The 26,925-nt window shown below is 39.7% G+C and overlaps 1 protein-coding gene across 8 annotated transcripts in view; it reads right to left on the bottom strand.

The window, feature by feature from the left end:
• The window catches only part of ccdc9b (coiled-coil domain containing 9B), a 56,858-nt gene that overhangs the window by 3,018 nt on the left and 26,915 nt on the right, over positions 1-26,925 (bottom strand). For 6 of the 8 annotated variants that reach the window (XM_061968675.2, XM_061968676.2, XM_061968677.2 and 3 more), the window contains exons 2-12: positions 24,572-24,676; positions 24,334-24,438; positions 24,102-24,257; positions 23,450-23,593; positions 18,106-18,150; positions 12,318-12,496; positions 9,488-9,537; positions 9,363-9,413; positions 7,115-7,211; positions 1,596-1,629; positions 1,016-1,523 (exon numbers count right to left, since the gene is read on the bottom strand). In XM_061968675.2, coding sequence (XP_061824659.2) covers positions 1,016-1,523; positions 1,596-1,629; positions 7,115-7,211; positions 9,363-9,413; positions 9,488-9,537; positions 12,318-12,496; positions 18,106-18,150; positions 23,450-23,593; positions 24,102-24,257; positions 24,334-24,438; positions 24,572-24,676 — 1,474 coding nt within the window. Of the gene's footprint in view, positions 1-1,015; positions 1,524-1,595; positions 1,630-7,114; positions 7,212-9,362; positions 9,414-9,487; positions 9,538-12,317; positions 12,497-18,105; positions 18,151-23,449; positions 23,594-24,101; positions 24,258-24,333; positions 24,439-24,571; positions 24,677-26,067; positions 26,570-26,925 lie in introns of those variants that run through there. The other 2 variants (XM_061968679.2, XM_072913671.1) reach the window with 2 other exon arrangements.

Below are 26,925 nucleotides of genomic sequence, written 5' to 3'. Positions count from 1 at the left end.
CTCGTGTTTAATGAATAATTAGGCCAACTGTGCTACTGTATTTTAATGTTGGTCACTATGGTGGTACTTCGAGAGACAAGTGTTTTCTGAGGTGGTACTTGGTGAAAAAAGTTTGACAACCACTGCTCTAGGATGTCGCAATCGCGCCAAATCACGCAAATTCAACCATTTCCCACAAATGATGCTGCGTTGTCCAGGATAACCCATTTTAGAACAGATTTCCCTTTGCAATTCTGACCTAGCAAAGAGGCAGCATTTACATGACATGATGACAGAGATGTTGAAGTGCGATGATAATTGTATTGTTTAGTATGTAATTCTCATTGTTTCTCATTTACCAACAAAAATTACTGCTGTAAATCACTCTCAACAGTTCACAAATGCCCGTAACATGCGAGGGTAAATGTGTTGGAACATTAATGAATGTTTAAGATGAACAAATGCCACCAAACCGAAAACTACAACTGTTACAAAGGTCATGTTGACTCACTGCTAAATAGAAATTTAGCAAAAACAAAGTATAATTTTATCCATGAGGCAATTCAGTCCCTCAGAGTAGACCAAACAAACATCTGCAGAGTACAACCAGGGTGATGATCAGCTACTGAAGTGACCGGTTGCCATAATCTTGTGGCCCTAAACAACCACATCGAGTGTTTATGCCAAGAGACTGCTCTGGTTAAATATGTAAATCAAACAATGACATCATCTGCCCCTATGTATTTTGTTTACGTACACCTTTCTGTTCTGTTTCTCTTTCTGTTTAATGTAAATATCAGGGATATAACGGTAGGCCATAATCATCAGTTCGTGTTCGGTACAGTAAGGAAACAAAATACCCATAAAATATAAAACTATATATATTTTTGTATGAAACTATTATCAGTTATAAAAAATAAAAAATGCAAAAGTAGGCAAATCTATTTGTAAAATGAAAGCTTAACTTAAATTGAAATCTTCGATGATGTGGGATATCTTAGACGTGTGCAGGTGTACCTAATGTTGTGTCCAGTACCTGTGATTGTGTTGCACTTGGCGAGCTCCACAGGCTGGACAGAAGTCTCCAGTAGAGAAGCACAGGCCTTCTCGGCAGGGGGGCAGCATGCGCCCGCGGGGGTATTGATGTCTTTTTTAGTACATTCACTTTCAGAGGTCTTCTGCTGACCAGGACTACCTTCATCCTTCTTGGCACTTTCCAGACGCTGCCGTGGCGTTTCATGTTTGATTTTTTTCTGCCGAGAAGCTTTTAAGGAGCTTGGACTTGATTCGCAGTTGGCAAGATCCTGAGAGCCTATGTTTTGCTTTGTTCGAGCCCCCTGGATGAGCTCCTCGGAGAAGCGGACTCTCTTCTCCGAAGCCAGAGGGGCTGATGCTTCTGCTTTTTGCTGCAATGGGGTGTCTGCTCTCAAGGAAGCCATAGAACCTGTGGATCCATGGGAATTCTGCTCTTTCTGCTCTTTTGCCTCAGTGTCTGTAAGGGCATCTAGTTCCTCCAAGAATTCCTCCAGTAGTGTCTCTGAAGTCTGCAAAAAAGTCACATTTATTGGAACTTAGTACTTCAGAGCACATTAACCCAAGAATGTTCAACCTCTTACCTCTAAATTGTCTCCTTCTTCTTGAACTTGCCATCTGGGAATGAGACATTTGGAAACTAAATCATCCCAGGACATTTCATTAGGTACACACTGCATGATCTAATATAATCCTCAAATAATTTGAAAAGAAAATTCTGCCTAACAATGGCACCTCAATTAAGGAGTTCCCCAACTAAGAGTGTTTTGAGATAAGAGCTGTCTCTCAACTAATTGTTGTACTATAAATTGCAAGCAAAAATGTAAATGACAAGCATCCCCCCATTAGTTGGCATAGAACTGTCACAGCAAACCACTGTAAGATTCTCCCAAAACATCAGTAACTTATAGCTTAAAACTTGTTATTTCCAACCAGGGGAATGAAGGGTTGTGTTGATTTGATATACAAATGTTTTGAGTTAAGATCTTCTTCACAGAACCAGTTAAGATTGTTAAGTGAGACACTACTGTACAAAAATAGCAATGCCCAGTTCTGCATCTTAATGAGCATTATTGTAACTATATGTTTTTATTAAAATATTTATTTACTAAAGCTACTTATTATATATACATATATATATATATATATATATATATATATATATATATATATATATATATATATATATATATATATATATATATATATATATATATATATATATATATATATGGAACTCTGCTGAGTTCCATAGGGAACTCAGCTAGCAGAGTTCCATAGGGATATATATATATATATATATATATATATATATATATATATATGTATATATAATAAGTTAAATTTCATGGCTGGCTTACAGCGTGGACACTCCGTGGTCACATACGACCACCAGACAATTCTGGATGTGGATAGATCAGCCGTTTTGGACTGAAAGATGCGTGTACGTTGGAGCTCCTCGCTAGCATGGGAATACTTTGCCGGCTACATCCAGCGGCCTGTGAAGCAACGGAGTCAAGTACCAGCGGGGACCGTCAACGGAAGACACATAAGCGGTGTGATCGGAAGCAGAAGCGGGGATGCCGAGCGGGGCTAACAACAAAGCTAAAGGCTAATCCCCACAGAACGCCGCTTCCGTCCATCCTGCTTTCATACGTCCGCTCCCTGGAAAACAAACTGGACTACCTGAAGCTGGATTTAAATGCAAGACGTGAGATGAGAGACTGCTGCGCCATATTTCTGACAGAAACGTGGTTGAAACCAACCGTTCCGGACGAGGCAGTTAGCATCGAGGGGCTAACTATTTCGGTCGGACAGAAGCAGATCTCTCACTGGTAAATCCCGTGGCGGTGGTGTTTGCATATACGTCAATAATAACTGGTGCAATAATGGGAAGATAGTATCACGTCACTGCTCTCCTAATGTTGAACTATTAACTATAAAATGCAGGCCATTTTATTTACCCAGGGAATTCAGTGCTATTATCTTCACAGCAGTGTACATTCCCCCCAGTGCAAACACCAAAGAAGCTTTGAATGCTTTGTACTGCTCCATCAATGAACAGCAAACTACACGTTCAGAGGGAGTTTTCATCGTGGCAGGGGATTTTAATCAAGCTAACATGAAAACAGTTTTCCCTCATTTCCATCAATATGTGGATTTTGCAACCAGGGGTGGAAGCAGATTGGACTTGGTTTTTAGTAATATTAAACAGGCGTATAAAGCTGCACCACGCCCCCACCTCGGCTCCTCAGACCATCTATCTGTGATGCTAATTCCTGCATACAAGCCCCTGCTGATCAGGAAGCAAGCTAAAGTGAAGCAGGTGAGGACCTGGCCAGAGGGAGCAATGTCAGCATTACAAGACTGCTTTGAAACCACAGACTGGGACATGTTCAAGGCAGCCGCCACCGAAAATCACCACACATGTGTGGAGGAGTATGCAGAGTCTGTGTCCGCATACATTCAGAAGTGCATGGAGGATGTTAGTGTGATCAAGAACATCCCCACACGGGCCAACGAGAAACCCTGGATGAACGGTGAGGTACGTGAATGCTGAAGGCTCGGAACAAGGCTTTCAAGTCTGGCGACATGGTGGCATTAAAATCTGCCAGAGCTAACCTGAACCGTGCCATTAAGGTTGCAAAGCGTGCTCACAGTCAGAAAGTGCAGGACTTCTTTGAGAACCCTACAAACACTAGACAAATGTGGCAGGGCATACAGGTCATCACGGACTATAAAGCTACCCCCTGTCCCTGTGACAACAGTATCAGCTTCCTAGATGACCTTAACAACTACTTTGCGAGGTTTGAGGCACTTAACACCACTCCGGCGAGAAAATCCATCCCTCACCCTGATGAGCAGCCGCTCAACCTGGATATAGCGGATGTCCGGAAAACCCTGAGGAGAGTGAACCCCCGGAAAGCACGGGGACCTGATGACATTCCGGGCAAGGTGCTTAAGGGATGTGCAGACCAGCTGGCTGGGGTTCTCACAGACATCTTCAACATCTCGCTGACCCAGGCTGTGGTACCATCATGTTTTAAGACGGCCACAATTATTCCAGTGCCAAAAAAAACCACAATCTCCTCCCTCAATGATTACCGCCCCGTTGCACTCACCCCCATCATAATGAAGTGCTTCGAGAGGCTGGTAAAGGAATATATTGTCTCCAGACTTCCACATTTGACCCATACCAGTTTGCTTATCGCCCTAACCGCTCCACAGAGCACGCCATCTCCTCTGCACTCCACCTGAGCTTAGAACATCTGGAAGGAAAGGACACGCACGTGCGGATGTTGTTCCTGGACTTCAGCTCAGCATTCAACACCATCATCCCGCAGCACTTGGTGAGCAAACTGGTCCCCCTTGGATTCAGTACCCCTCTTTGCAACTGGCTCCTTGACTTCCTCACAGACAGACCCCAATCTGTGAGAGTGGGCAACAACACCTCTAGTGCCATCTCCCTGAGCACCGGCTCCCCCCAGGGCTGCGTCCTGAGTCCACTGCTGTTCACGTTGATGACTCATGACTGCTGCGCTAGGTCCACTACTAACCACATTGTGAAGTATGCGGACGACACAACAGTAGCGGGCCTTATCCGTGACAACAATGACATGGACTACAGGGAGGAGGTGAAACATCTGGTTGACTGGTGCAGAACCAACAACCTGGTCCTGAATGTCAACAAGACCAAGGAGATCATCGTTGACTTCAGGAAGCACCAGTCCAGCCACGCTCCACATCAACGGCACAGCGGTGGAGATAGTAAGCAGCACCAAGTTCCTGGGGGTGCAGATAACTGACTATATAACCTGGTCCCTACACACAGCTTGTAAAAAGAGCTCAGCAGCGCATGCACTTTTTGCGTCGGATGAAAAAAGCACAGCTCCCTCCCCCCATTTTTACCACATTCTACAGAGGCACTATAGAGAGCCTACTGACCAACAGCATCTCTGTCTGGACTGGAGCCTGCAGTGCCTCAGACTGGAAGTCTCTCCAGAGAGTGGTGAGGACGGCGGAAAAGATCATCAGGACTCCTCTTCCTCCTCTCCAGGAGATCGCAAAAAGCCGCTGCCTGACCAGGGCTCAGAAAATCTTCAAGGACTCCTCCCACCCCCACCAAGGACTGTTTTTACTGCTGGACTCTAGAAAGAGGTTCCGCAGCCTCCGAAGCAGAACCTCTAGGTTCTGTAACAGCTTCTTCCCTCAGGCCGTAAGACTCTTGAACGCATCATAATTAAATTGAATTATCCCCTCAACTCCCCCCAAAAAGAATTAACTCGCTGGAATAAAAAAGACAATATAACATACATCCATAAACGTGGACGCATGTGAAAAAGTGCAATATATTTATCTGTACAGTAATCTATTTATTTATATATATATATATATATATATATGTATTTATTTATTTTATATATATATGATATATATTATTTATATTTATTTATTTATTTATATATTCACCTTATTGCTTTTTTATCCTGCACTACCATGAGCTTATGTAACGAAATTTCGTTCTTATCTGTGCTGTAAAGTTCACATTTGAATGACAATAAAAAGGAAGTCTAGTCTAGTCTTGTCTATATATATATATATATATATATATATATATATATATATAGAGAGAGAGAGAGAGAGAGAGAGAGAGAGAGCGAGAGAGAGAGAGAGAGAGAGAGAGAGAGAGAGAGAGAGATATATGCATATATATATATATATATATATATATATATATATATATATATATATATATAAAGATATATATATATATATATATATATATATATATATATATATATATATATATATATATATATATATATATGTACATGTATATCTATATGTGTCTATATATATATATATATATATATATACCGGTATATATATATATACATATATATAGATTACAATATCCATTTCTCTGTTCTCAATTGTTGATGACTGATGATAACAACCAATATGTACTTCACTGTGCAACCTACTAATAAAAGTCTCAATCAATCAATCAAATTGAATGGTGCTCCTGGGATTAAAGGCCTCACCTTTTCTCCTCCAAACATAGTGCTGGGTATTGTGGCCAAACAGCTAAATTTTTGTTTCATCTGACATCACATGGACAAAGATAAGACCTTCTGGAGGAAAGTTCTGTACATGTCAAAAGGGGTAAAGGAAAAGTGGTAAATGAATGGCTAAATCAGGCTAGAATTAAGGTTTTAGAATGGCCTTCCCAAAGTCCTGACTTAAACCCAATTGAGAAAAATGTGGACAATGCTGAAGAAACAAGTCCATGTCAGAAAACCAACACATTTAGCTGAACTGCACCAATTTTGTCAAGAGGAGTGGTCAAAAATTCAACCAGAAGCTTGCCAGAAGCTTGTGGATGGCTACCAAAAGCGCCTTATTGCAGTGAAACTTGCCAAGGGACATGTAACCAAATATTAACATTGCTGTATGTATACTTTTGACCCAGCAGATTTGCTCACATTTTCAGTAGACCCATAATACATTCATAAAAGAACCAAACTTCATGAATGTTTTTTGTGACTAACAAGTCCATGCTCCAATCACTCTATCACAAAAAAATAAGACTTGTAGAAATTATTAAAAACTTAAGATCTTAAAACCTAAAATCAACCCATGGAGGCATAATAATGATAATAATAATAGTAACTATATATACACAGAAAAATATCATAAACACCTGTTGGTTTTGCATAATAGGGTGCCTTTAAATAACACTAGAGAATCTCATTAAAAGAATTATATTGCACTTGAGGTTTTGCAAGATTATGTGAGGGATGCTTGTGTAACAACATGACCTGATCGCCTTCACACCAACCAGCACACAAGAATGTTTCACCACAGAGTAAAGCTACAGGGAAAAAAAAGGATGTAGCGAGATGTGAATGAAGCTTTCTGGGTTATTTAGTCAGCTGCCAAAATTGTCTAATTCAAGTATCATGACAGCCATGGGAATTTGTGTTTTAGCGCTCAAGGCGGAAAAACAACAAGTCCTCCCATGTGGTGGGAGACACTGCGTATCTCAATGGTTGAATCAGCTTGCTTCCTTGCACCGTACAAAACAACATATTTCACTGACCTTCTGGCCCTCCCTGTCAGACGATCTTTGCCTTTTGCGTTACTGCTCATCACTTGTACGTTTTCAGATGTCTTGTCTTTGCCTCGCTTCTCCTGACCTAGGACAAAAAGATGCAGAATTTGAGAAAAGGGATACAGCAGAAATCACTGTATTACTGTCTTTCAAGGTATACTGTACTGATATACACCGTATACTGTACACTAACTCGACCAAAGATGAGAACTTATCGCAATAGATAGATAGAATAGTACTTTTTTGATTCCTTCAGGCGAGTTCCCTCAGGAAAATTAAAAATATGGGACAGTAATACATCTGTTTTTGTCCTGGCTTGTCAGTACAACATGTGAAAAAGTAACACAATGTTAAGATACGCTGTATTCAATCTTAATGTGAAGAAAGTCACCTAGCAGTCACTCTACAATTATCACTAGTTCATTAATGGCACTAAAGTTAGGGTAAATACAAATTGCATTGTTTATGTATATTAATATATTTGTGTAAGCCAATTAAGATTGTTAAAAAGTCTGATGTGAGTTGCAGTACCTTAAGTCCTCCCTTTCCACTTGCATTTATAATACACACATTTGTCACCAAAATTAAGTGCACAATGTATATATTTTTTTTTTTACAGTGGTGTTGTGTTTTGGCGGCATTTTTACAGCGATTCACTTTAGCACATATAGGACAGTTAAAATAGTTAAAATGTACCTCAAACCAATTCCAAAATGTATTGCAAAATTGCTTTTTATCTTAGTGCAGGAGTGTTTGAACCGTTTCCTGCAGCAAGGGCCACATACAGAAAAAAAATATTTGATTACAATACATTTTGTCCATGATAGATGCTCAAACCAATACAATACAGTGCTACCTCCACTTAAGAGTGTTTTGAGATAATTGCTATGCTTTAAGTTACAAGCAACAACTTACAATGACTTACAAGCATCTCCACCATTGGGTGGCGTAGCAAATGTCACAGTGAAGATCTGACCAAAAACAAATTTGGTTTTACTCGCGAGCATCATAGCAACAATCAACATAACTTTGTTTTTCCAACCGTGGGAAGGACGAAAGTAAGTGTGAAGGACAATGCTGAGACAAATAAGTGGATGATATTCATTGATTTAAAAAAAACAAAAAAAACATGGGCAAAGGAATTTTTCGATGCAAATTTAAATTTACCCTCGGGGATAAATAAAGTATTTCTGATTCTGATTTTAATTTTCGACTTTCTTTAAGAGAATTTTATTTCTTAGGATGTATTCATGATAAGCTTCATTCAAAAAGCCGATATCTCTCTTGTGCATACTTGCTCGCACACGCTCACGCACACGCACACGCACATGTACACGCACACCTACACACCCACAAACACACACACAAACTCTTCCTCACACTCATCCAATCACCTGTCAGGGCTCAGCCTGTGCACATTCATGGCCTTGCAGACACTTTATTGTTCAATGCCCATACATCATAAGATCAAACTGAGCATTGTTTATTCTGTTTAGCGCTACGTTTTCTACAACTCTGAAACCTCCTGAGTGTGATTCAATATTTTATGGCGGTCATATCAATGAACAGCTTCAAATTAGCTGCATCATTTTCCTCCAGCGCATCTTTTTTCTTTTAAGTAGCTATCCCTACAGTTTAGTCAGTTTAATTAGCTCTAAATGTCTACAAGTATTATTATGGTACAACCGAGAAATAGGAGTGAGAAAGTGTAGTCAAATAGGTTAGTCAAGGGATGTCCAAACTTTTTCCAACAAGGGCTATATACAGAAAAATGGAATGATGTGGGGTCCACTTTGATGCATCGTGTGCGTTTAATAAGAAAGAGAATTAATCATTGAAATATTTAATTTCTTCTTATTATTGTTCTAATTATTCTGCCAACCAAAACTTTTTGAGGGCCTTAGCACACTCAACAACTTACCATATTTTGCAAGAAATGCATGGACATTATCAAAGATCATACACAGGATGTCGGTCAGTTTGGTTTTCCTGTCCGATTTTGGGGGAGGTTGAGCTGGTTTAATTTTTTCTTAGCTTTTTGTGTGATGTTCTAATCCGGGACATGTTTATTTTTTCTATGGAATGTGTCACGGGCCAATAAAAAAAACTCGCTAGGGGCCACAAATGGATTGCACTTTAGTGACTCGTGGGTTAGTCCATAAATATCCTATGTATGTAGTATGTTGTTACCGACAAAAATAAATTGTTAAAAATCATCATCATCTTTGACAATCACCTCTTGTGTCAGCACCAGACCTGTGCTGTCCTCTTCTGGCATTCCGTCCTCCTGAAAGTTATGAACATAAAACTAATAAAACAACACAATATTGAGAATGTATTTAGGTTGTTGACATCTCTCACCTCTGTTTGGAGGACCCCAATCTCTGTCTGGGTGGGACTTGTCTGAAAACCTGAAGTTAAGAAGGTCTGTTAACTTATTTGACATAAAACAAAAAAAAAAAGGTGTCTTCTCTAATTTAAAAGTGCTGAGAGAGAACTATTTTGGTGAGTGCAGACACAATATCTATGTTGTTATTGTGTTGTCATAGAACACAAATGTAAAACATGACATAACAATTTGGTGAGCTATGCTCTGTGATTCACGTCCCCACAGCTCACAAAAACTCTGAAATCCGACACAAACACCCCAAGTTCTCCCTGGTGGTCCTTGTATAAGCTTCACCAAATAAGGCAAGGCATTCAATCCCTCATCCCCTGCTTAAAATAGCCACTCCTCCCTTGTCTCTTTATGTTTTGATGCTTCCCTGAACAGCACATTAATTTACCCTGCTAGGAGTGCCGAGTGTCTACAGTCTTCTGCACTCTTTGTTCTACTGATTGTACAACACGAGATTACCACATCGACCCACATGGAAAATAATCGGTCTCCTAAGTAACTTTGTACCTATTCCGGGGCTATAAGGGTACTTGTACTGTATATATTATTACAGTAGGATGTTGCTAAAAAACAACTTGTTGTTGAGAGAAAATAATTTTTGGCACATATGTCCCGCCACATAATTTTATGTGGCCACTGAAAGCCTGGAAATAATTGAATCAATAAAGTGTTTCATCTTAATTGCTTAATGTATTTGTTCCTTCAATCTTGACAGGGACAAATATGTAGTATGCATTGCATATCCTTTTAACTTTATAATGATCTGTTAATATGACAGGATTTCCCAAACATTTTTTAAATTGAAAATATATACCTAATATTAGCATGACATACATAAAAAAAAATTTGTAATGTGGAATGTTCGAAAAGGTTTAATCAAATGAAATTACTCTGCGAAAAATGTTAAGTATGAAAACACTAATCTATTTATTAATAACTGTTTGGATTGGATTTATGCTGTCTTTAAGTTAAAGTAGAGAGGTAATTATATTTGGCTACACGTAGTGGTCACAATAATTATTCGAGATAAACTCATAACTAGGTAAGTTGAGTAATGCGGACATATTTGGTATTGGATACGTTATATTCGATCTTATTTCTATTTATTTCTAATACCAAGTGTCCAAGGCAGAAGTGTATGTGTAAGGAATATGCAACTATAAATATTTCATACCTGCCTATACAAACACATTTGTTTTAGATGGCAGTATTGTTCAACTAAAGACACCGATAACCTATGTTCAACTTGCGTGCTATTGTGTGCTTAGCAGTTGTGTAGGTGCTAGCTTTTGTTAGCCTACTATGTTTACCTTTTGTAAATAACTTCACAAAAATACAAACCCCGTTTCCATATGAGTTGGGGAATTGTGTTGGATGTAAATATAAACGGAATACAATGATTTGCAAATCCTTTTCAATCCACAATTGAATGCACTACAAAGACAAGATATTTGATGTTCAAACTCATAATCTTTTTTTTGCAAATAATAATTAACTTACAATTTCATGGCTGCAACACGTGCCAAAATAGTTGGGAAGGGGCATGTTCACCACTGTGTTACATGGCCTTTCCTTTTAACAACACTCAGTAAACATTTGGGAACTGAGGAGACACAGTTTTTAAGCTTCTCAGGTGGAATTCTTTCCTATTCTTGCTTGATGTACAGCTTAAGTTGTTCAACAGTCCGGGGTTCTCCGTTGTGGTATTTTAGGCTTCATAATGTGCCACACATTTTCAATGGGAGACAGGTCTGAACTACAAGCAGGCCAGTCTAGTACCCGCACTCTTTTACTATGAAGCCACGTTGATGTAACACGTGGCTTGGCATTGTCTTGCTGAAATAAGCAGGGGCGTCCATGGTAACGTTGCTTGGATGGCAACATATGTTGCTCCAAAACCTGTATGTACCTTTCAGCATTAATGGCGCCTTCACAGATGTGTAAGTTACCTATGTCTTGGGCACTAATACACCCCCATACCATCACACATGCTGGCTTTTACATTTTGCGCCTATAACAATCCGGATGGTTCTTTTCCTCTTTGGTCCGGAGGACACGACGTCCACAGTTTCCAAAAACAATTTGAAATGTGGACTCGTCAGACCACAGAACACTTTTCCACTTTGTATCAGTCTATCTTAGATGAGCTCAGGCCCAGCGAAGCCGACTGCATTTCTGGGTGTTGTTGATAAACGGTTTTCGTTCCAAATAAGTGTTTGATGAGCATTCATCAACTTTATCAGTATTTATTGCCACCTTCCCAACTTCTTTGTCACGTGTTGCTGGCATCAAATTCTAAAGTTAATGATTATTTGCAAAAAAAAAATGTTTATCAGTTTGAACATCAAATATGTTGTCTTTGTAGCATATTCAACTGAATATGGGTTGAAAATGATTTGCAAATCATTGTATTCCATTTATATTTACATCTAACTCAATTTCCCAACTCATATGGAAACGGGGTTTGTACACAAAATACCAACTTTGTGTACTTTTTAGAGGACATTTAGATGTTAACTGGCTGTCCACCTTTGCATAAGTAAACTGCTAGTATCGGAACTCATATCGGATATTTTACATGCAAGTCAATATCATCCGATAGACCCTACTAGCTTTGACACTATATCCACATTCACCCATTCACACACACATTCACACACTGATGGCAGGAGCTGCCATGCAAGGCCCTAACCATGACCCATCAGGAGCAAGGGTGACGTGTCTTGCTCAAAGACACAACGGACATGACTAGGTTGGTAGAAGGTGGGGATCGAACCAGTTTTAAAGACTTACATGTTATCTGTTTTGTCCATGTCCCAAGCCCGCCTCCACTGGCCTTTAGCGTTCTTATGACGTGCCACTCTCTCCTTGTCAATCTGCTCGCGCTCATTTTTCCATCGCAAGTACTCATCCTGCTCCTCCTTCGAAGTGGGGGTGCTGAAGTATGTGATGTCCCCTTGGCTTTCCAGCTTCTTGGAACAGACAAAAACTGTGAATGTTTTCAAAAGGGTATGAGGGATGGTAAAGAGGACACATGTGATGATAACCATAGAAGTGAAGAATGGAATGTATACCCCAGCTAAATGAGCTTCATTTAATCTTCATGTGAAAAAACTCTCCTCTCAGTCATAGATTATTCAAATTAGTAATAAGGCAATTTATAGTTGCTATGACAGGGGTTCACTTTTTTTTTCTCTCTTCATGACAGTTAAACCTGCTACAGTATTTGTATTGTATTATAACCTGCCCCCTTTCTGGTCCGAACATGGCAGCGACGCCTCAAAAATGACCTTCCAATTTTGACAAATATAGACATTTATTTGTTAAATCTGTTTACTTAAACCACCATTGCTACCATATGCAAGTTGTTGGTGTTTTTTTGTTGTTGTGCTTTATCATTCTCCTGCCTTCTCCTTTATTGTGACGTCTGCATTTTGTCTTCAGTTCATTCGTCCTCAGCGAGAGGCGGACCTTGAGGCACACCTGCTACTAATTAGCCCGCCAGTATTTAAGCTCATCACTGACAGCTTGGCCTTGCCGGTTATTGTCTCCTGAACTCTTCACGTTTCATGCGCCTGCTTCACCTCGCCAGTCCTGGTACGTTGGTCGCTCCTTAGTCCTGAAATCCCTAACCTCTTTGTGTTTGCTTCCTAGCCTCCCTGAGGAAAAGAGGATGTCTTTTTTTGGACTTTTTGCTGCGCTCAGTGCGCCCTGGCCTATCCCTCTGCCGACCTCTGAGGAACCTGTTTTGGTCTGTGATACATGGTGTGCGCTTCTGCCCCATCGCCTTTTGTTACCCCTTTTTGACTAATTAAATGTTTTCCTTTTTGTAATTCAACCTTGCCTCCTGTCTTTGCATCCTGGGGCCAACTCCTTGACCATACCCTAATAGTTATCTTTTTTGATAAAAAACATATCTTCATTTGTAAACTGAATCTTTACTTAAAAGACATTGATTGGGATATTCTAAATATTATTTATTTTATCATCATTACTTCTATGGAGGTCATACATTTTCAAATTGCCAGGTGTTACACTGTACAGTGCTTTAGTGTAGACTGAAGTAACAAAAGTGTTGACTTAGTACTAATAGAGCACACCTGTACCACTTAGTTCGATTTTAATACATTTGAGAGCTAATCAGCTGAAAAAAACATGTCTCATCAAACATGAGCGACCATAAAGAGGAAGATATAAGCTAATCATTAAACAGCAACGCCATATTACATGATGGGTTAATCCATCCATCCATTTTCTACCGCTTGTCCTGTTCAGGGTCGCGGGGGTGCATGGAGCCTATGTCAGCTGCATTCCGGCAGAAGGCGGGTTACACCCTGGACAAGTCGCCACCTCATCGCAGATGGGTTAAAAAAAGTAATGAGATTAATTCTGATCATAACGCATCTTCCCAGGGTCAAACACCCCAACACCTCCTCCCTGCCCCCACATTGTATTGCCCACTCCCAGGGGGGCCCACCCCACTATTTGAGAAGTACCGCCCTAATGCAAGATGGCTTCCTCAATGGATGCCAGTTTTATTGCCTTTGGGATGCACTGATTACAAAAAAAGCTTTGTGTTTGTCTGCCATTATTATTGTAAAGCCACACAATGGATCGGACTTAGATAATAGCGCCGGAAAAGCACAGCGTACAGTAAATGCAATTATGTCCCCTCCCTCCATTCTCCTTTTAACCTGTTTATTGATTACTGAGGGGCCGCAGAAAGGACTGTGTGTGATGCTGAAGGAAGATGTGATGCAGGCTTTTTAACACATCAAAGAGGACACAGGCTGTGCGCTCTTGTTACAAAAACACCGTAGTGAACCAGGTCTACTGAGAGGAATAATCCGTTAAAAGCTATTTTGGAGGGGGAAAAAAGTATTTTTTTAAGAAAATACAGAATGAGGAGACTATTGCTGCTTTAGAATGATGTGATTCTGGCAGGGAACAATGTACCTCTCAGTACATTATTGCTTATAGCAACTATAAAAACAATGTGAAAATAGAGACACAGCTGAGTGAGATGGCCGTAAAGGCTGATGTTTTCACCTTCAGGTGTGTACCAATCACAGCCAAGTAAACATGTTGCCTTGCTGGAACAGGAATCCAGCATCTGTGATCATCCTGCTATTTTCCATCTCCCCCCACCTTCTCCTCAGGCCCCCAAAGGGCACTGGGCATCACAAGGGAAAGTGCTTCTCACATGTTCCAGCAAGCCTACTGACACTCACCCTTGCCGCCATGCTAAATGTTACTTTTCAATGTTTACCGGTGAACGAGAGACAATGAGAGGGGCAGAAACCTGCATGCTGGACACTTTATTAGGTACACCTGAACAGCCCACACAAAATTTTACCAAAAATTAAGCCTTAACAGAAACAAAAGTGTTCACTTTTCATTTTAAGAGTCAGAAATATCCATCCATCCATTTTCTACTGTTTGTCCCTTTTGGGGTCACAGGGGGTGCTGGAGCCTATCTCAGCATATGTCAATGTTAAATAATATTTAAAACAAATTCAATAAAAGTAAGTGTACAATGTAATGCTTTTATGGTGTTTTTGTTTTGAAATTACACAGTACAGTGGTGTTTTGGTGGCATCTTTACGGCGCTTTACTTTAACACTTGTAGGGCAGTAAGCTAAAATAAGAAAAATTGGCTCTTCTTTGCAGTGATGTAGTATCATTACCAAGTATTAGGCCACTTAAAATAAGAAAAAAGATGTGTACATTTTTGATCAAATATTTTGATCATAAGAATGTTTTTTAATGTGTTACGACAATAAAGTCATACTTATTTAATACAAGTGGAATTTTACTAAAATAACTTAACTGTAAAGACTGAAATCAAATTGACCTAGTATATTCTTTATCTTGTGCAGTATGATTGTACTATTATAACTAAACATGTTGTTTTTTTCCTCAAAATATTATGACTATTGTCATGTCTGTGTGATCATGTTTTGTTTTAGTCATGTTCGGTTTTGTTTTTGGACTCTTTGTGCACTTTTGTTTGTTTTGTCACCATAGCAACCCATTAGTTTTCACCTGTCATGTCACGCACCTGTTTCATGTCACACACCTGATTCATTTGCACTCGCACACCTGTCACTAATCATGTCACTGCTATTTAAGCCTGTCTGTGTCTTTTGATCGTCCTGGTGACATATCCTAACCATCCAGACACCCTCTACACACCCTTGTTATTCATGCTGATGATCCATGCTGCTCTTTTTCATGCTCTTTTCTCGTTCCAAGTAAGTTTTCTTTATTCATGCCATAGTTTGCAAGTTTTGTTTCAGTAGTCAAGTTTGTTAATGTCAGGACGTGGACTATGGTGTGGTTTGTTTTCCCGTGGTGCAAAGCGACTTGACCGGACACGACGTGAAGGTAAGGACATGTTTAATATTTTAACTCAAAAAGCTCAAAAAGGTATAAACCAAAGGCGCTCACAGCGGAGGTAAAAAAAAAACTTGGCTATGAAAACAAAAGGCGCACACAAAGGCGGAGAACAAACTTCTTCCAAGCAATGTCTTTTTCATGGCCGCCCCTGCTTATTTCAGCAAGACAATGCCAAGCCACATTCTGCACGTGTTACAACAGCGTGGCTTCATAGTAAAAGAGTGCTGGTACTAGACTGGCCTGCCTGTAGTCCAGACCTGTCTCCCGTTGAAAATGTGTGGCACATTATGAAGCATAAAATACGATAACGGAGACCCTGTACTGTTGAACAACTTAAGCTGTACATCAAGCAAAAATGGAAAATAATTCCACCTGAAAAGCTTCAGAAATTGGTGTCCTCAGTTCCTAAACGTTTACAGAGTGATGTTAAAAGGAAAGGCCATGTAGCTTTGTGGTAAAAATGCCCCCGTGCCGACTTTTCTGCAATGTGTTGCTGCCATTAAATTGTAAGTTGATGATTATTTGCAAAAAAAAAAATAAGTTTCTCAGTTCAAACATGAAATATCTTGTCTTTGCAGTCTATTCAATTGAATATAAGTTAAAAGATTTGCAAATCACTGTATTCTGTTTTTATTTACGATTTACACAACATGCCAACTTCACTGGTTTTGGGTTTTGTACATCAAGTGCGTCCTTAAACACTCACTTGGCCAAACGAGCAGGCAACGTGCAGGGAGGCAACTGTCATGATCTGGCAGCTGTGCTGGTTTCTGGATCACGGGGCATGGCCCCCTGCACGCACACCTGATTCTCATTTTCCCCTGACTACTTAAGCTATCCAGTGCCTTCACTCAGCGCCAGTAGATTTCCTGATTATTCACCCTTCCAGTAGTGAACATCTCCTCTGCTTTGGCTCCACTCACGCTCTTTGTCCCTTATGGCTCAGTACCAGCGTTGCCTTCTGTGTGCGATTTATGTTCCTCAAACCTTAAGTGTGCATCCTCAGTTATTTTTTCCTTACTTTTTTTGAGTGCTTTTTTTGTTATTATTGGTATTTATTTTTTGATCTTCGTTGTGGTCCTTCCGGCTAAGCCGATCGTAACCGCAGCGAGCAAGCAACATCACTTTTGTTCCCTTTGAAGCCTGTCCTCTCCACTCAGCTTGTTTATTCCAAGCCTAATGGGTAAAACAGCTCTGAGCAAGTCCAGTGACATGTTGCACGTAAGCCATGCATAGCACAGATGTGCACTACAAAAGTGACTGTGCATGTCAACCTGTCGACTATTTCTTATTAAGTTTTTATTCTCAGACTTCAATTACTAGAAACCAAACAATTTGTATAATTTGCACTGAAACCGTCACCATTATTAACTGCTCTGGTACATTTAATGTGATATTTTTAACACCGTTACACAAGAGGTAGAAAATAAGTTGAACATTGATTAGAGCACAAGAAGTTAAAGATAAATAAATGTTAGTGCCTCAACAACCATTAACCTCACTGCACGTCACTGTTTGATGACATGCAAACACAGAGGGATGACTACTGCTTACAACCGATACCAATTAACAAGCTTTGTGTGTGTGTAACAGAGCAGCGCCCTCCCAATCGGCAAAAGACGCTCTGTACATAGAGCCTCGCGAACGCAAGTAAATTGTAAGTTAATAGATGATAGGGCGCTTCTTGTAAAATTGTACCGCAAACTTATTCCTAGCCCCTTACCATGCTGTCTTTGATGAGAATATAATTGAAATGTCTTCTAAACATTACTATTGTTTCCCGTGATGCACCGTGTTAGTGCTGTGCTGGTGATTTGACATGCAAGGATTGTCTAGTTGAGGTTGTGCCAGGAACATGTGGAAATTGATGTTTTCTTTATGTTCAATTTGTTATTTTGAACTAAAAACATAAATTATTGAAACATTTATTTAATTATTTTTAGTACAAAACATGCATAAAATTAATTCAAGTTTGATTTAAAAATGTATAACATAACTGGACGCAATAGGTTCTATTACTGTCTCTATGGCTATATTCACACTTGTCCTCTTTGGTGTTTTTGTATAGTGGTGTCATAAACAAACACACTAGTGAAGTGAAGCGCACACTGAAATTTGACTTTGGAGGTTCTACTGTATGTTTTCTGGCTGTGCACATTTTTATGAGTATTTTAAAAGTTACCTGGCAATCATCCTCAGTGTGTTTCTGCTCTTGTTTGAAGTCACCCTGCAAAACAGATAGAGGAAGAATGAATTTAACAAAAATAAAAGAGGCATACCTCGGTAACTACAAGCTGAATGTAACTAAAAAAGTATCACATCCCTGCTATGATAAACTGCAGGCGAAGCAACAAAAATAGAAGATTTAGAGGCCAACACTGCTTTCTAGTGGACCGATTGTGTCAAAGCATGACTTAGTAACAGCATCCTGGGGGCAATTTCCACTGCAATGATGTCATCGGAGCAGTTTGCAAAGTGGCTTACTCAGTATATGACAAGAGGATACTTGTGTTTTTCTGACAGCATGTTCTGCTCTACTATGATGATTCGTTTGGTCATTAACAGCAACACAACTGCTATAAAGAAGATAATTACGGTAACTCTGTTGGTGGTAGTCTAAAGTACCCACAAAGATTGATCCATGCATGTCACACTCGGATACCTGCATCCACATCCACTTACACACAAACTCAAAAATCTACCTTTCTTTTCGTTATTGTCATCTGTCCTATGTCTCACACTCTTTCTTCCTCTCTAACCCTTTCCTGGCATCTCACCAGGCCTCTCTCTTTGGGCTGCATAATGAGCCTTTTCAGGGCAAGAAGGCAGTTGAATGTTAATTAGATCAAATCGTCCTTTTCAGAGCGAAGGCAATGGCAACACAAATCATGCAGAGCAGACCACTTGAGGTTCACGGAAGGTGAAATAAGAGACTGGAAAGCAGACAGCGGTCTCCACTTTTGTCGTCCTCTCTCACCACCCTTTCTCTCGCTCTTTCCCCAAGTATGTGATCAGACAGCAGCTGCCTGCTTCAAGACATTGCAATCTGCCTAATATACACACCTCTCTCTCAGTTGTTTATTTCCAAGCAATGCACAGTATTGTTACCACCAGTGTTATGCAAGCTATTCAGACCAGATAGGTGGGTGACATTTAGAGTACATGACATGTCCGGTATAGTAGTACTGGTTATGTAAACAGCAGCAAGCACTAGACAGATCACCGGGAGTCAAAGATGACTGGTGCACTGGAGCGCAAGCTATAATTCAAGTGGTGATTCAGTGCACCAGATAAATAAAAGGGACAGAAAAGAACAGCTTGTTCAGCACAAAGATTTAGAGCTTGCTCGTCCACTATTTTAGTGTCGCTTCCTGAGACAGAACTGTCTGTGTCTGTGCTTACGGCGATGAGGATCAGCTGCATGTGCTTCAGCTTATTGATGGACCGGCGAGCAAGCATGTGTGGGCATGTGACCGAGTGTCAGACGGAGCAGCTGTCTCAAGGTTTCCTCATACTTTGAGGCCCTAAGGTCAGTGGTAGTGTGGCATTTCACACCACAGCCGGGAGGGTACGTCATGTGCATGTGTCTCAGCATATCGGTGCTAAACGGGGTCTACGGTAAAATCAATTCTTATCGGAGGCGACATCTCACATGCCAACACATCAATAAAAAGGCCTTGCAAGAGGCCTTGGAAGGATATTACATTCTGTTTCACATGAAGGACTGCTAACGCATCAATTATTCATTTCATTGTTCACGGTCACGAGTGAGCTGGAGCCTATCCTGAGAGTTGGGATCCACCCTAGATTGGTTACCAGTCAAACACAGGAACCATACAGACAAAAACTCTTAATCACATTTACACCTATGGAAGCTCCAATTAACCTGGCATGCATGAAAACCCTGGCAAGTACAGGTAGAACATGCAAACTCCACTGGGAGCTCCACGATTTTAATCCGTAAAATGACCACACGGTCACCATACCACCGGCTCAAGCTTTGTTTATTAAAAACAATTGAATACTACGACAATAGGACAGCGCTCCGACAAGGTTCCCAAAAGAAGTGTGTATTGGTAAGCCATTTCTTATATATCATATGGATTATGGCCAAGGCCGTATCATTTTTTTATTCTAGGGTGCAGGGAACTTTTCCATTGTGAATACACAAAGGGCCTGATCTACTAAGATCCAAATAACAAGTGCTAAATTGCATGTGCAAACTATACAATTGCATGTACTATTAGGGTGATCTACTAAAACTCCTTGTGCAATTAATAACAAGTACAAAAGTGGTGCAAACCACCCTACTTTAATTAGATTTTTGCATGTATACTGGCAATCACCATGGAGACACTCATTTCCCTCCACGTTTATGGCATCATATGGTCCAAACTGGGGCGTTTTGCCTTGTTGTTGACTTGCAGCACACAAATATAATATGAACCACATTTTCTGGGCTAATTTGAAGGGTGATCTCGACAACAGAACCTACTTTTAGCACGCTGAAGGTGCGCTCTGGGAGGCGCTGCAGGGTTGTAATGGTGTAAAGGTTCATACTGCAAGAAGATTATTCATTTAGACGATATATGATAATAGACAGACACAAAAACGCATCAATTCAATTCGTTTTAATCAGCCCCTTAAAGAGGAACTGCACTTTTGGGGGAAATGTGCCTATCATTCACAATCATTATGAGAGACACGTCTTTTTTTTTTTAGGATTCTAAAGATGATTAAAAAACGATCGCAAAATGCAGCTAATGATAGTCACAATTGGAGCCTTCAAAGCCATCTAAAACAAATTCAAAACCATCCAATGTTTTATATACATACTAAAAAATATATATATATAATGTAGTAACAGACATGTTCATAACAATACATATATGTACAATATTTACCGTATTTGGTCATTTTAAGCATTTCTGGAACTTTTTTCTTGGCGCATATATTTCCGTTCCCATGGCAACACACTTCCGACTTCCAGCAACAAATGTGTGCTCGTACTTCCGGAAACAAACAAGTGTGTTTTCTAATCACGGCAGTCTTGGTAACATACAACAAAGATTAGAATTGAGATTTACAACCTTATCTTTTTGAAGCGGAATATCCGGAGGATGAACTGCTGCTTATAGAAGCGAGCGCAAAGACTGAGTAAAACGTTGGAACAGACGGAAGCCGAGAGAGTCACCGGCATGACTTGACCCTGCAAATGTGGAACTTGGAGCCAAACTATGCTGACATAAATGCCTTACTCAAAATCAACTGGAAAAAAACTTCCCCGGCCAGCTGGACGAAACGTACAACTGTCCATCGAGTGACTCACTATAATATTGATCTTGACACATGCAGCACGCCGTGCTTGTTAGTACAAGTACATACACTGTCGAGCTATCTGTGTACAAACAAAACATGACAGATACTGTAATATCATTGTTCATGTTTTTCAGTCACTACAGATTGGTGTCTTAATGCATTGTGTTGTGCATTACAAACTCAAAAGCCATTCAGCTTCTAATGCAATAGCTAGCTTACGGCTCATGCCGTAGCATGCCATGGCAAGGCATCACTACGCTAGAAAAAGAGTTCCTCGGTGTTCGCTCTTACAATAACAAAGTTGCTACAGCTTAGTTATTATACAGGTTACGGAAAGTAAATGATGTATCGTTAGCGGTTTTTGGATGAATTTTCAAAGTGATTTAGAGGCAGAATGGATTAATCCCAATATCTGCATTGCTCGCCACCTATAATGAGCCGATTTTTACAAATTAGAATGCAAAAAAAATACAAAAACCTTTTGCCTTCTTGTTTCTCATAAGTATGGGAACAATAGACAACATTCCAAAAAAGTGCAGTTCCTTTTTAAGTCATCCAGCAGCTATCATTTCTGAATCAACAATATGTTGAATATTTTTATTTCTGACAGTCCATATATGTTGACACGCACACAGATTTAATATTCTCTCTCTCTTAATCGTCTCTTTGCAGCGAGATTGCTTCCTTTCTAACAGCCATTTGTGCATAACTGTGCTAGTGTGAACGTACATTGCAGACTAAATAAAGATGCAAAACATCGGCTGAAGAACAATTTCCGACATGATGAATCACGTTGTTTTTGCTAAATGATTATATTTGCATCTCCTCCTCCTGGGTGTTCTTATAATCAGTATATATTCTGCCTATACATAAAGACAGACAGGCTAGATGCATATTTTATGTCATGACCTGTCATATTGGTCATTGGCATTTTGGGTTTGTTGTGGGGTTCCATGTTTAGTGTTTGGTTCCTGTCTCGCGCTCCTATTTTGGTGTCCACATCCTTTGTGTGTCGTCCCGTAGTGACTTAAACACTGACTGAGTGCTTTTTCTCAACACCTACCTCTGTTTAATAATTAGTGTTCCCACCTGCTGCCAAAGCTAATCAAAACCCTTTATATACACGTCTCACCATCCAGTCGGCACGGGATTACTGTTTGCCTTTATGTTTCATGTTAGCTCTATGCTACGACCTATGTTTTCGTGCGATGCTAGGAATGTTATGTTTTTGCCTTGAGCTTCATGTGCGTGCATCTGCTTTGTATCTTGCCTGTTTAAGGTTTAAAATACTTTTTTTTTACCTGCACGCTGCTTCTGACCCTGCATATTGGGACCACGACACCTCACCATGCTGAACCGTAACATTTTACTCATTTAAGTGAATCAGCTTTGTCTGTGCTACCACGTTTGTGTGTGATTTGGAACATGCAAACCTTTTGTAGATCAGGTCTTGTGTGTTTAATCATTATCACATCCTACAATATACGGTGTGGTTAACATATTTTGTACACCTTACATGTACACTAGTAAGCAAAGGTTTTGTTATGTCAACACATAGATACTGGTTTAGATTAATTTAATTTCCAGTATTTCAAATCAGGAAAATTGTTATCGAATTTAAAACAAATCGAACCAGCATCCCAGAACGGATTGTGTTTAACTTAAGAGGTTCCACTTTATATGAGTTAGTTTGTTCGTACAGTTGTTAAAATTTAGATTAGGTTCATGATTGATGATAGGAATTAACAACCTCAAGCACATCTAAAAGAGTCAGAAATAAAAAATGTTAAATTGAGAAACACTTTTTTTTTACGACTATGCCACCCTCCACCAAATGTCATGATAATTATGTAGTTTTTGCAAAATTGTGCTAAGACACTAACAAATACACATCAAAACAACACCTGTTGCTTTGGGGCGTGACTACAATTGCATGTATGTGTTTCAATTTTGACTCAACAGAACAACATATCAGACAACGGCAGCTATTGTAGTTGTAATAGCCCCTTCCTCTCCCCAATCCCATGCCCCTTGATGCACTGCCTGTGTCTGCCCGCCTTTATGCACCAGCGCCAGAGGGGCGTGGCCTGTCTGACATATATGTAAAACAGTTCAGTGATGCATGAGAGGGAACACAGACAGGGCATTGGAGTAGAAGATGTATTTTAAATGTGTTATCTCTGCATACTTCAATGTGTACTTCCAACCTGTGCTGGCATGTCCTTCTTGGTCATGTGACGTGGTTGTTTTCCCCTCCCCGCCGCCTCCACACTTCCAGCTGGTACCTCATCGGTCGGGCTCTTGACATCTGAGGGGTGGTCTGGCCTTTTCTCACTCACCACCCTCTTACCCTGGAAATGGTTGTTATTGATAACATTGTGTCATAATTGTACCAAGATGCACATCAAGGAACTTTGTAAGGACGACCAGCACCATAATAGTATACCAAAATTCTCTCTGAGTGACTATGATCATAATAATGGTTCTCGATAGAATGCAGATCTCCACCAAGACCAAACAAGCTTTAAATTACTTTCACCTAAGGGGTTCTGTTTAACCAATGATTTGTTTGACAGCAAGCTAGTTGAATATCTATGAATGTGTATAGTATAATTGACACCGTCTTCATTTCCCCTCTGGGATTAATAAAGTACTTCTGATTCTGATTGGTGTATATTTGCATTGTTCAGGCAATGCTGAAAAAGTATTGCATACATTCTATCCACTCTTGTGTCCAAATAAGGCAGCCAAACAAATGAAAACACATTTCAATGCACGTCTGCAATAATAACATGTTATGTTAATACCAGTAATATCCCAGGATTTAGTAAATTATTCAGATTTAAGATAGTGTCTTGCCTTTTTGCCAGCCATCGTGACAATTAGCTGCTTCTGGACTCCTCTGTCTGCACCCTGCAAAGCAATTTCTTCTCCTCGGCCTGCTCCTGCATGCTGGTGTCCATTACCATTTGTGGAGCCGCTGTTGAAGGACTTGGTCACCACCATGCGACTTTCCTGCTCCACATCCCGGACAATACAAATCAGTGAAACACTCATTATGTAGAGAGTTTTTCATAAAGTGAACACTCACACAGGCGGACTTGTTGATTGTGATTGTGAGGTCGTCAGCTTTGACCCTTCGGCTCTGCACGGCCATCCCTTCCTCTTCTGCCCGTTTCTTGTCTTCTTCCACCTCCTAAATGCAATCGAACAGATACATTAACTACAGACGTAGTAGATGTGAGCGTTTTCAACAGTGCTTGCATTTGTTTTTTGTAATTCTTCAAAGCTTGTTTCCCCTCTGGCTGCCTGTGGGCACTTGGTCTCACCTTGTATCTCTTCATGAGCGCTTCATTCTTCCTGCGGAGAGCCTCAATCTTTTTGTCTAACTCCAAGTCCCTCTCTTGATCCCTTTTTGCCATTTCACATGGCATCTGCAAGGGCACATAATACTTAAGTGTAAAACAAATACAAAAATAATCCAGTTTCAAAGTTTTATTCATACTTTAATCAGGGGTTCTAAACTTGCTACTAAACTTCATAGAATAGTGTAATTGCAACCCGTGCACCCTGGGCAGCTAATAGTAAAATATACTGTGACAATATTTAATCCCACTAGACCAGTGGTTCTTAACCTGGGTTCGATCGAACCCTAGGGGTTCGGTGAGTCGGGCTCAGGGGTTCGGCGGAGGTCAAGACACACCCGACTCATCGTGTAAATAAAAACTTCTCCCTTTCGGCGTATTACGGATACGGCAACAGCAGAAGTCAGACTGATTTGCAGGTGTGTAATTTGTTGTTAGTTTATGCACTGTGTTGGTTTTGTTCTTTGAACAAGGTGATGTTCATGCACGGTTCATTTTGTGCACCACTACAAAAACATGGTAACACTTTAGTATGGGGAACATATTCACCATTAATCAGTTGCTTATTAACATGCAGATTAGTAACATATTGGCTCTTAACTAGTCATTATTAAGTACTTATTAATGCCTTATTCGGCATGGCCTTATTATAACCCTAACCCTCTAACCCTGGCCCTGACCAAATAACTCTAAATTAAGTCTTTGTTACTTACAATATGTTCCCCATACTAAAGTGTTACCAAAAACATATAACTTTGTCTTGAATTTGAAAAAAAAAAACATTTTATTTTTCACTAAAGAAGGGTTCGGTGTTCGGTGAAACTGATGGGGTTCGGTACCTCCAACAAGGTTAAGAACCACTGCACTATACGCTATAACTACAATAATGGTGCAAACACAAAAAACAAAACACATTGGGCAACACAAAGAACAACTTTCTGTAAGCAAGCGGAAATGTCTTCAAATAGTTATGGGCAACTCAAGTGTCAAAATATAAATGTTTTACATTCAATTTAAAAAAATGTAATGACTTAAATGCGTGATATGATTTTCTTTTCACATTTTGAACACTTCCTTGGGGTCTACAAAACATGTAATGGCATTTTTTTGGTCAAAATTTTGCTTTGATTATGTTTTACAAACAGTTTTAAAGCCGCTTTCTGACCGTCTCTTCAGGATGCACCGTTTTGTGAGCAGTCTTATTTACAAGCTTCCACTTCGACTACGTCTTGTCCCCGCCAGCCATGTGGTAGTTTTTACCGCTTCCATATCTACTGACAGATATTAATTAGAACTATACGCTACTTTGTTCTAGAAATGGCAACAGTGGATAATGCATGTGCATGTACGAGCTATTCTGCCTCCCAACAAGAGTAGTGATGGGATCGGCAGTTCTTTTGACTGTACTGAATCACTAGAATCAGTTCCTTAAATTGATTCCTTTAAAAAAATTTGTTTACCGAATCACCGAATCACTTCTGCAGCAGCAGTTCTGTGGGCAGGTCGGCGAATCATGAGTCAGTCAGAAACAGCTTCCCCAGCGGCAGATCTCGGTGTGTGTCAGTTCGCGAACGACACAAGCCCTCAGCACCCAATGAACGACACGCACAGTGACTGAACGAGAGCCTCAATGTGACGTCCTCCTCCGCGACACAGTCAGTTCTCTGTGTCAGTAGGTTCGCGAGTCCTGATGTTAAATATGTTTTATTGCACTGAAATGAAAATAAGAGATAAATAAAAGTGGGAAATAAACAAAATAGTTATAGCCTACTAAAATGCTTGCAATCAACAGTTAAATAAATAGGCCTCGTTTGTTTAGTGCAAAAACAAATATTAAATTAAGAAACCCTTAACAAATGCCAACATAAAAACTAAATGTTCTGTAGCAAAGAAAATGTAAACTTAAATATGCAAACAAAAAGAAAATAAATACCTTCAAAATAAAACAAATAAATTAAGAGCCAGAAATGCCAACATAAAAACTAAATGTTCTGTAGCCTACGTTTAAAAATATAACAAAGAAAATATTAACTTAAATGTGCAAACAAAAAGAAAATAAATACGCTACCTTAAATAAAACAAAACAAATATTAAACCAAGTGCCAGAAAAGCCAACATTAAAACTAAAATTTCTGTAGCTTACATTTAAAAATATAAAAATGGAAATATCAACTTAAATATGCAATAAAAAAGAAAATAAATAGCTTAAATAATATAAAAATCAAGATAAATAATAGCCTATGTATATGTACATACATTAGTTATTATTTTTATTATAAATCTTCTCAAAACAGCCTGCCCTACACTTTACCCCCCGC

The sequence above is a fragment of the Nerophis lumbriciformis genome, linkage group LG08, assembly GCF_033978685.3.
Source record: "Nerophis lumbriciformis linkage group LG08, RoL_Nlum_v2.1, whole genome shotgun sequence".
NCBI classification, from domain to species: domain Eukaryota; kingdom Metazoa; phylum Chordata; class Actinopteri; order Syngnathiformes; family Syngnathidae; genus Nerophis; species Nerophis lumbriciformis.
Note: the sequence above shows the minus strand (reverse complement) of the source record. Positions and strands in the feature narration are given on the sequence as shown.